The sequence below is a fragment of the Cydia fagiglandana genome, chromosome 13, assembly GCF_963556715.1.
Source record: "Cydia fagiglandana chromosome 13, ilCydFagi1.1, whole genome shotgun sequence".
Taxonomy (NCBI): domain Eukaryota; kingdom Metazoa; phylum Arthropoda; class Insecta; order Lepidoptera; family Tortricidae; genus Cydia; species Cydia fagiglandana.
Window position 1 is genome coordinate 8465522 of NC_085944.1, and position 12108 is coordinate 8477629.

The 12108-nt window shown below is 36.7% G+C and overlaps 1 protein-coding gene across 1 annotated transcript in view; it reads left to right on the forward strand.

The window, feature by feature from the left end:
• LOC134670216 (calcium-binding protein E63-1) overlaps positions 1-12108 on the forward strand; it is a 48199-nt gene that overhangs the window by 6756 nt on the left and 29335 nt on the right. Inside the window, exons 2-3 of the mRNA XM_063527935.1 lie at positions 2276-2308; positions 10353-10440. Of these exons, the coding sequence (XP_063384005.1) occupies positions 2276-2308; positions 10353-10440 (121 nt within the window). The remainder of the gene's footprint in view (positions 1-2275; positions 2309-10352; positions 10441-12108) is intronic.

Here is a 12108-nt window from a genome sequence, read left to right on the forward strand (position 1 = left end):
AATTCATTGTTTATTGGGCTATATTTGTGTTGAGGAACGAGATTTTAATGATAATTGAACAGCAAGCCATAATTAAAAAAATACAAATTCAAAATGGCAAAAGTGTTGTAGGTAGAGCTTATTTTTTTCTAACCCAAATGATCCTCGAGAAAATAAATGCACGTTACCTGCTATGTAAATCTAATAAATATGTGTATAAGATATTAGTCATACATACATGAATGGCATGTTTTAAACATAAAGTTATATTGTTTATACTGGGTAGGTCCGTTTATGCGCAGTACGATTATTTTGTACATTTCTGCTCCGAGCCGAGCGGTGACTTTTATTGGAAAGCTAAATTATGAGCATTCATATTTAGAACTTGTTAGTTAAAATAAAAAAAAATCCCACATGACTGCGTTAGTTGTTTTCATGTGAGGCGATGGAAGTATTTTCAACGGCGTTTCTCACGTGGGCTATAAAGGTCTGACCACACCGCTGCTTAAAAAACGGTGACGTTACGGAATCGCAGTGGCGCGTCGTGAGTGTACCGTTTATATCGCATACTCCACACACCGCTATCGGGCTAGCACATGATTGGAGCGACACTATCTCGCGGCGAGATAAATTACCCGTTCCTCTTTTATTAATCTACTGCCGTATTCGAACTTCAAGATATTCACAAGAGACGACACGTACTAGATCTATCAACTATGTAGTTCTCTGTTGCAGCGCAATTCGGGCAACCAATGTCACTTTTACGTTAGATAGAGTAAGATATCTGTTAGATGTGAATTGGATCTCTAAGTCATATCCTGTGGAAATCGTTCAAGAGTTTCTCCAGAATCGCGCAAACGTCAAATTTGACAGGTTAGATCTTAAACATATCGTTATCGTATCTTGGTGATGTCTAAAAGATATCTGATAGATATCTATTTCAAAATCCGAATCGGGCCCCTAGTTCGAAAAAGGCGGGTCGTCTATTTCGCCACAAGTGCTTGACCTACTGCTTAAAAAACGTTGCCGGTGTGGAATCGCAGTGACGCGTCGTAAATTTTACGAATTCACTCGGAGATCATGGATTATTGGTATAATTTCCGTTCTGATATTTAACTCTCGATTTCATAAATAACGATACCTATCCTTTCAACAACTGTTCAATGAACGTTACTTGTACCTGAAGAAATACTACAAGTTTACACTTCATGATTCGGTCAAATTGTGTTTTTTGAAAAACTAATTATAGCCAGCATTCTATGAATGTAGTATGATACCTTTGGGTATGGTGCTTTACGCAGGCTAGCGTCCCGTCCCCTCCCCCTGACGCAACCCCCCCCTTTCAGCATAAATATGTCCCGGTTGGGAGTTTTTTTTGTTTTTTGGGGAAAGTATACAATATAGGAAAAAAGTGGCAATGAAAGAAATGTTCCCTATTAAATTCTAAACAAAAAAGGTTATATTCATTTTTTTGATACGACGCACCATATTCATGTTATGGCTAGATGAACTTCGACAAAATTTAACCGTTGAAAAACTTGCAGAAGATCAATATAACATAGTACGTGATAGTACTAAAAGAAATCATACAGGACAATAACCTTGCAAGCTTATTTTCCGTATAAGATTTTTTTCAGTACTATCACGTACTCACTTATAATGAACTTCAACAAGTTAATACATGAATATGGTGAGTCTTACTAAAAAGTTGTATATAACCTTTTTTGTTTAAAATTTATTAAGGATTATTTCTTACCTTGACACTTATTTCCTAACTCTAATACTTTTCTCAAAAATAAAAAAAAACGTAAACCGGGACATATTTTATGCTAAAAGGGGGGGTTGCGTCAGGGGGAGGGGGAGGGACGCTAGTGTGCATAAAGACCATACCCAAAGGTATCATACTACATTCATAGAATGCTGGCTATAATTAGTTTTTCTTGCCCATACATTAGAACATAATTTAACCGAATCATCAGTCATGTTTTGTAAATTCTATCTACAACATGTATACTGTATTTTACTTCCTTCGTAGTAGAAATGCAAAGTAATGTTTAACTAGGGATCACCCACTACTGACTCGAACTATTGGCGTTTAAAGTATGTAGTTAGAACGGAGTGCCTTTCATACCTTGTTTAGGTTTGCAATCTACTGTTAATTAATATTTAATCCTGAGAGCGATAAGGGGTTACGAGGCAAATAGCGAACACGAATAAGTAAATGCAAACTTTTCTTAGCCATACCATGCCATACGCACAAGTGTAAACGTGAAGTAAAATGTATTCTTTGTTACAGGGCATGGCGACTACTTCAAGAAGTAGAAGAAAGGTAAATATGCCTTTCCTTAAGTTGTTATTTATATTTTCACTTAATCTCTGGCAGGTGATTTTTTTTTGAGGATTCTTCTTTGTGATATAAAAGGTTTTCATATTAAATAATTGAAATGGTTTTCCATTGTCTTATGAAGTACTGAACTCATACTCCTCATTCACATCATCAATAATTTCAGTTATTTGCTATAGTAGTACACAATTTAAAATAATTATTTTGCGTATATTGCGTGTCTTTTAGTATATGTAACAGAGGTATAAAATACTGTGCATAAACTTATGTTTACGAAATTGTAATCGTTTTTTTGCGGTTTAGTATAGAGGCATTTGAGAAGCGTGTCATTCCTGTGCCCTCAGGGGCAGAGGACGTTTGGCATACTTTGAATCCCTGACCCTCTTGTGTTCGCTAACTATGTAATATTATGCTCCACTCCCTGCGTTGATTGCTCTGTGAAATATTTCTAAACATCCATGAGCCAGATTCTGATTTAGGTACTTGTTAAGTTTTTGATCTTGTTATGATAAGACGTTGACGATCGCTCACGATTGGTGCGATACAGTGCGATTCTGGTCAAAGTCGTACCTACATCATAACCAAATCAAATCCTCAACAAATTTTTACGTCACAATCGGCCTCCATGCTATCAAACCGCACAATTAAATATAATAAGTATACAAACAACGACAATGAACATATACCTAAGTAGGTAGTACTTATCATGAAGACAAATATCATGCAAAGCTAGTTCTAATACTTGTTCAAAACTACGAAGACCGTGCGAGTTGTGCGACCAATGGTCCTTACAGTTAAAAGAATTGCATGCATATAGCATTTTTTGTGCAGCGGAGTGGTGCTAACGGAATTGGTATAGATAATTCCAACTAAAATGGTAAATTAAGGTTAATATTTACGTAATTAACGCTAATTAATCTAATGATTATTAATACACGTATAAACAATTCCGTTAACACCACTCCGCTGATAATCAAAAATCAAATGTAATCTACCTACCTTCTTACGCTCTTTTAATAAAAAATACAATGCAAAATATTAAATATATTTTTACAAGTTCTCGTTTATTATCATCATTATTCAGTCTTCACCTTCACGAAGTTTATTAGTTCCACTCTGAGCAATATTTTAATAAAATTTATTATAAAAAGCGATATGACCTTCGCGTACGATACGGTATTTATTCTATGTTTGTAAACATTACACGACACAAACATAAATATTTATTTATTTTAACGTATGTAAAGTAACGTCAACTTTTACTTCCTAAACATATTTCACCTGATGATCCAGATGGGTTGTCCGTAATTAAGATATATTTATAATAACAAACTAAATATATAGAAGCTGAATATAATCATTAACATTATTAGAGAAGCGAATCATACACGCCCAAATTATCTATACCTAGCCGCTTGCCAACTATTTATTACAAATCACTACCACAAATCATCGCGTAAGTGGTTTGTGACTGTATTAGCTATCCTTGGTTCAGGTCAGACTAAGAAGAGTCTGAATGTGATAATGGTTATTGGCATCAGGGCACAATTTTTGGCATAACAAAAAAACTTGAAGATTAATGAATTTTCCGCGAATTTCCATCCAAAACTGCATTCGAGGTAGTGATAAATGAATCTCGATTTGTAAATATCAACAACCTAAAATATATTCGTACAAAATAGCGGCTCTTGAAATAGTTTGTGCAATTTTAGCTTTCCCTTGGAGTGTTAGCGACAGAAGTGTTTATCTAACAATTATGCGCATGATTTAGGGCCATCTTTGATGGCGGGCGTGCTTTGTGCTCGCAGTTTATTTACCGAGAAAGACGTCTGTGCCAATGGCGTGGCATCTGAGACCTGCACTATGTCATATTTTTTCTCAAAGCGAGTCGTAGCGGAGGGGGCGCCGGGTGTTTACTGGCCGTGTCGCCATTTGATGCTGTGCCAAGCGCGACACCAGCTATTTCTATGCTAACTTCACTCGCGCATACTACCTAAGCTTCCTACGTTTAATCAAGGCCCCTCGTGTCCATAATTGAGGATGTATTGAGCATCAAACCGATTTGCCTAAAATAGTCGCATCACTTTAGTTCGTGTAGTCGCAGCCAGTCAGAGATAAATTAACATAATTTCTTTGGCAACACTCCGGGCGATCAAAGTAATTGTCTGAAGAATGTCTGAGATTGTAATATATTGCGGCTATTACCAACGTCAAAATAAACACAGACATTCACTGAAAACTATCTCACGACAAGCCTTATTTGCCAATATCGTTTTTTCTGCTATGTATTTAGGAGAATGATTTGGTAATAAATACGTACCTAAAAGCACTATTACAAATACTCAACCACAAAGTTTAAAAATATGTCAAGGCAGAACATACGGTACGATACTTTTGCATCGGAATGTACTGGAATCTTTGCCAGAGCAAGCTTACTTCCGTTTCCCGAAGCCTTGCGTCGGAGGGCTCGTTATAATCTACTAACTGTGTAGGCGCGGGAACTGTGGGCCTACCGCCAACATCTAACAATTTAAAATTGTTATCTACCTCTATTGCTCTTGCATATTCGAACAATAGAGATGCAGATAACGATTTTCGATTTTACAATGTTGACGGTAGGCCCTTTGGCACCAGCTTAGTGCCAGTCATTCTCATGCATTAACCAAATGAAGGGAAGGAAGTATCGTCTTTGCGCCAAATCCTTATCGAGGTTAAGCGCTGTCAAACAAAGTCCAAGTTGTAAATCATAATCAATGTCCACCACATGTTTGTGTCATAATTTGTCTGGCATCGGTATTCATGTCAGTGATGTTAACACCTAGTATACCTACCCAGAGATGCGACTTATTTGAAATACTTGTATTTAAAATGCAAATACAAAATGCAAAATACCTATTTTGTATTTTGTATTTAAATACCTTTTGAAGAAAACTATTTTGTATTTTATTTGAAATAGTTTTTGGGATCTATTTTCTATTTTCAAAATACAAAATACTTTATATCACTATTGACAAAGGTCTGACTTTCCATGATCACATTGTTGACGTGTGTAAAAAGGCTAATAAAAAACTAGGTTTTATCATGCGGACCCCTTCCCAGTTCCGAGACACCAGGATTGCTTTGGTCTTGTACAATGCTTTTGTCCGTAGCCGGCTGGAATTCAACTGCATCGTATGGGATCCGGATGACCAAAAGTACAGGGATATGATTGAGAGAGTACAAAAAAAATTCGCTCGGTACCTCTATAAGAGGCTATATGGCCGCTATCCTTTTCTCTATCCCTCGTTGTTCGTGGCAGGTATGGTCGGATTGGAGACGTTGGAGTTCCGGAGGAAAATACTTCTCGCGATCCACTATATCTTGCTTTTCCGGGGTAAAGTGGATAATCCTTGTGTGCTCTCGAGTATACGGCTGTTCGTCCCCAACGACTATGTGCGCGCGGGCGCTCGACGCCGGCATGCGTTGTTCGCAGTCCCCGCGACGCGCACGCAGTACGCGCGCCGAGCGCCCACGTCGAGAGCTCTCACACTTCTAAACGGTATAGTTGGCTCGGTCCAAGATGCTGACCTTTTTAATGATAACTTGGGTGCTTTGTACTCAAAAATATCTCAATATTTAATTGTTTTTATCGGACGTCCCTAGACTAAAGCGGTTGGTTGATGATTATGAATTGTTTCTTTTTAGGGTTCCGTACCCAAAGGGTAAAACGGGACCCTATTACTAAGACTTCGCTGTCCGTCCGTCCGTCCGTCTGTCACCAGGCTGTATCTCACGAACCGTGATAGCTAGACAGTTGAAATTTTCACAGATGATGTATTTCTGTTGCCGCTATAACAACAAATACTAAAAACAGAATAAAATAAAGATTTAAATGGGGCTCCCATACAACAAACGTGATTTTTGACCAAAGTTAAGCAACGTCGGGAGGGGTCAGTACTTGGATGGATGACCGTTTTCTTTTTGCTATTTTTGTTTTTTTTTTTTTGCATTATGGTACGGAACCCTTCGTGCGCGAGTCCGACTCGCACTTGCCCGGTTTTTTTGTTTACTTGTCTTGTGTATTTGTAAAATATTAATCTGTATGTTTGTCAATTGACATGTTTTTTCCATGTTCTGGCGTTTGGTTTCCGCTGTAAGCCGAACATGATTGAAAATAAATAAATAATAAATAAATAGTAGGTAGGTAATGTAGGTAGAAGTTACAATCTCTTCTGTTGTTCCAATCCTGCAACACTGTCATTCTTTTAACATGGAACTGTTGAATCTGTTTAGTAACGTCGCACATGACCACAAGCGTAGCGAGTGGTTAAAAAAAAAAGTTAAAAAAGTGGTTGAATCTTGAGTGTTGGGAGGGTTTCAAGGCACGAGAGGAGAACAAACTTTTCTGCCCTGGTGAAACACAAACGAGACATTTTCGTCACACTAACGAGAGGCTAACTAGCTGTGAAACATTACAAATTAATGCTTTAAAAGTTGGCCGATAAAAACCATCATCCATACCTACAATCCTACCGGTTAATATGAAAAACTAGAAATTTGCACTTTAGATAGAGGATTGATTTCAAAGAATAAAGAGAGTCTTTTCAACTCGGAAATTCCGAGTAATACTTTTTAATGCAGACTAGGTATTCACTACTCAGAGTACCGTTTATCGAAAAGTATTTGTATTTTAAAAAAGTATTTTGAAAATACCTATTTCGTATTTTGTATTTAAATGCAATTCAAAAACTATTTTGTATTTTGCATTTGAAATAGTATTATCAAGGAAGTATTTGTATTTTGTATTTAAATACTTTTTATAAAGTATTTTTCGCATCTCTGTACCTACCTACATGTTTAAAAATACGGTACGATGGTTGCATGACCTAACACGGGTATATTATGTTTTGGTAAACATCAAAGCCACATTCACCAATTTGCATTTAATTATTAATAATTCTCAGTGCAGATAGATGATAGGTAAATACACACACTACACTTAAAACTATAAGGAACTGGCATCTAAATGTGTTAAAATATGTGAATTGATATTATTGTTGCACGCATATTAAGAGTTTTATTTAGTTTGCTAAATATTTACAGTTTCAAAACTTGTGAAAGTACCGTAATTTCTTACAAAGAAAAACTACATCTATAGTTCGTTTTTTTTAGCATTAGAAAGAACTCCACAGAAGCAAGCGTGCAGTTTTGATCAGGCTCTTTAATTGTTAATAATTATCGAATTATCTAATGTAGCATGGTCAATACATATAATTTACTTCAAATTATTACCGCTAAAAGTGCCGGATTTGGAACCACAAGCTTACTTCTGCGAAGTTCTTTCTAATGCTAAAAAAAACGGACTACTGTACAGTGTTCAGAACTCACTCAGATTAAACGATATTGAGTGAGTCAAGCGAATAACATTGTGGGAGTTCATAATAAAATATTGAAGTAGGATCATCTCGTTAGATAAGATTGTGCAATGTGAATGATATATGCGCGGATAGCGGCGACCGCGGCGCGGGCGTTAAAGTTAATGTGGGAGCCATAAATTACATAAAAGCACTGTAGGCCAAGAAATAAGAAGTTATAGAGGGAAATGCTAGGAACACAATTTTTGACTCCGTAACTTTGTTTGGACTAGTTAGGAGGTGAACATATCAAAAGTCCCCGGCCGTAGCCCCGGTGCTGGGGGGGAGAGGGGGGAAAGAAGGTCTCATTTTTCGGTTTTTCACTAATATCTTGGAAACTATGCGTCTTAGCGACATGACTACTGAGACAAACCAAAAGCTGATAAAAATTGTTACAAGTTTTATTCAGTCAAGTTTTTCGATATCTTGAATAGTTTTTGAGATATCCGCTCTTGAAAGTTTATTTAGGGCTTTAAATTTTATCTTGATATCTACATTAGTGAAGCTGCTAGGCCGTGTTTGGTATCATTTTCGTATAAATCGGGGATGCTGAATTCATTTTTGGTATCACATTGACACCATTCCTAAGAAAAAACATATAAACTTTAAACAAATAACTTTTTTTTTAAGTTCCTCTTCACGCTTAAACCGCTCAACCGATTTAATTGTAATTTGGTATACAGATATTTCGAGTCCCAAGACAGGACATAAGATACTTTTTATCTCAATAATCATCCTTTAAAGTTGTGAAATGGAGTATGGGGGGAATTCAACTTCATCGACGAAACTGAATTCCTGAGGTTCATACTGCTTAAGGTAAGGTTTGAAGTCATGTTAGGTATCATTTTCATCTAAATCACAGATGTATACCATCCTAAATTTCACCTAAACCGGTTCAGCGGTTACTGACTCCCCATACAAACTTCCACCCCACTTTTCACATCCTCAAAAGATGCTTTTGGTTATAAAAACTATCATATGTCCTGTGTCGAGACTGAAACTATTTCTGTACCAAATTTCAACGAAATTGGTTCAGCGGTTTAAGCGTGAAGAGGGATTTTAAAAAATATATATTTTTTTAATTTTGTTTTTACTTCGGAATAGTGTCAATGTGATACCATAAATGAATTCAGCACCCCCGATTTATACGAAAATGATGCCAAACATGGCCTAACAGCATCACTGATGTAGATATCAAGATAAAATTAAAATCCCTAAATAAACTTTCAAGAGCGTCTATCTCAAAAACTATTCAAGATATCGAAAAATTTGACTGGATAAAACTTGTAACTAATTTTATGAGCTTTCGGTTTGTCTTAGTCGTCATGTCGCTAAGATGCAAAGTTTCCAAGATATCAATGAAAAACCGAAAAATTCGACCTTCTTACCCCCCTCTACCCCGCAGCACCGGGGCTACAGCCGGGGACTTTTGATATGTTCACCTCCTAACTAGTCTAAACAAAGTTACGGAGTCAAAAATTGTGTTCCTAGCATTTCCCTCTACAACGTTTTTTGAGCATTCATTTCCTGACCTACTGAGTATTATGTCTAGAGTTGGATTATAGTCTAAAATACGATTTTAAATTTTTGCAATTTCTTTCGATCGTGCGCTTAGTTTTGGAACTCGGAGAAGTCAAATCAAATTGTTGCCTCATTTAGATTACCCTTATAAATCCATATTTAAATTAATATTCTGCTCTACTGTTAAACAGTATGTTTTGCTAGTATCAAAAACGTTTTTTAAGAATTGAACATATGTAGAGACCTGTCTAATTAAAACCAATCGGAGACACAGTCTAATCATATATAATTATACCTGAATAAATATCAATATCAATAATGTAAAAGATAATTAAACTTACCTGAAAGTATACATGGGTTCGGAAATTTACAGTTGTTTCTCTGTCTAGCAGTTTGAAGCGCAGATCAATGTACTCGTATATGTATTTTGCGACGCGTCCCTGGCCCGACCATGTGGATTCTTGACAGTTTTAAACCCCCTAATATTATATGCACGTCATGAAATCTCTTTTCATTTCTTTTTTTTTATAAAATGTAGATAGGGTTAAACCAAAAGTTTGCAGCAGAGATTTTGACAGTACACGCGTGCAGGTGTTATTTGAAACGTAAAACTTCTATGAAATTAAACGTATTCAATAACGCTGGCACTGCGTGTGCTGTAATCTCTGCAGGCTTTTCTTGTTCTAACTCTACCTACACTCGTTTTAAATGAAGAAACTTTTTTATTCTCTATTATAATATTTTTATAGGTAATTAAGGTAATTCAATAGAAATGTAATAAATAGCGTATACTTAGTGTAATATCAAAAGTACGAGTACATAGATACCAGGAAATAATAGTAGTAGTAATTCCCGATATTATAAATATTCATAGTTTAAAAGGTGCCGATGTTTTTGCTACATGAATAACCAATACATTTATAAGAATCCCCTCAATCGTGGCATTATGCTGATCACTCGTCCGATAAAATTGATAAGAGTACTTACTGAATTTGATAAGGAGCTCAGTATCGTCCGGATATTACTTATATTTATATCATTGTTTCTCTATAACAGTGGCGTTATTTAAATATAGTTTAATGGCTTGTGATGATATCGGAAGTATTGTTTTGCAGCAAGAAGATGAGAAGAAGACTAAGAAAAGACAATCGCCGGTCGACGAGCGGCCTGTGGTTCCCGCGCCGAGCGAAGCCATGCTCAACAGTAAGTACTAAATCAAAAATTTTTTTGAAGTGAAAACTTCTGTAGCGGCGCTGAGCACTTTGTGAGGTGGGGAAAAAAATGATAAACTCGATTCAGCGTAACGCGTAACGTAACGCTGACGTCATGTGTCACGGTTATTCACCAAAGAACTTTAGTCATAACGTATCATAATAAGGTCAATTATTTAAAACTGGACTTTTATATTAAGCAATAAAGCTCAATGTTATAATCTTGTACGGGCTGGAATACGAGGATCTCACAGTTACATTCTAACTTTATATCACTCAAATATACGAGGGCTGGCTGGTAAGTCTCCGAAATGAAAGATTAAAAAAAATATAATTAAAAAAGTAATAATGTCATTCTAACCTCTTGGCTTTTACGTTAATGCGGAAGCAATATCAAGTTTTTATAATATAAATAATAATATATTAAAGCGACCTAAAGAAAAACTGTATTCATTTTCGTGAAAATGGAAAAATCGGAAGTGCGTGCGGTAATTAAGTTTTATGTTTTGAAAGGCAAAACTGCAACACAAATTAAAACCAAACTGGATCGCGTTTTAGGATCTTCTTCGCCTTCTTTAAGCACAGTTCACACTTGGGTTGTCGACTTCAGATGTGGTCGGCAGAGCTGTACAGATGCTCCCCGCAGCGGACGGCCCAATGAGGTAACGACTCCGGAAATTATCAACAAAGTAAAAAAAATTGTATTGGATGATCGCCGTGTGAAGTTGGTGGAAATAGCAGAGATGGTAAACATTTCAAAAGAACGTGTTTTTAACATTTTGCACCAACACTTGGAAATGAACAAGCTCTGTGCTCGTTGGGTGCCGCGTCTCTTAACAGACGAGCAAAAACTAACCCGCAAGGATGTTTCGACGGAGTGTTTGAAGAAGTACAGGCATAATCCTAACGAGTTTTTACGTCGCTACATAACGGTTGACGAGACGTGGATCCACCACTACACGCCTGAGACAAAAGAACAGTCTAGGCAGTGGACAAATCGGGGTGAACCTGCCCCTAAGAAAGCAAAAGTGGTTTTGTCAGCCGGTAAAGTAATGGCAACCGTATTTTGGGATTCCAAAGGACTGGTTTTCGTGGATTACCTTCAAAAGGGAAGAACCATTAACGCCCAATATTATGCTGATCTGCTACAAAACCTCGATAACGCAATCAAAGAGAAAAGGCCTCATTTAAATAAGAAAAAAATTTTACTCCATCAGGATAACGCCCCTGTTCACACGGCTAAAATTGCAATGGCTAAAATCGAAGATTTGCACTACGAATTGTTAACTCATCCCCCGTATTCACCAGATTTGGCCCCTTGCGACTTCCATTTGTTCCCAAATCTCAAAAAGTGGCTAGGCGGACAAAAATTTTCGTCGAACTCTGAAGTCATAGAAGCTGTTAATAGGTATTTTGAGGGACTCGAAGAATCGTTTTTTAGAAATGGGATAATAGCCTTGGAGAAACGTTGGGCCAAGTGCGTGGACTCAGAAGGGACCTACGTTGAAAAATAAAATATAACATTTATATATATTGTCTTATTTCTGTGCCGTTTCGGAAACTTATCATCCCGCCCTCGTAATTCAATAAAGCTACATCTTGATGAAATTGCTAATAAAAGTGAACTCTAGTACTGGTGAATAAAACTCAAAATATCATG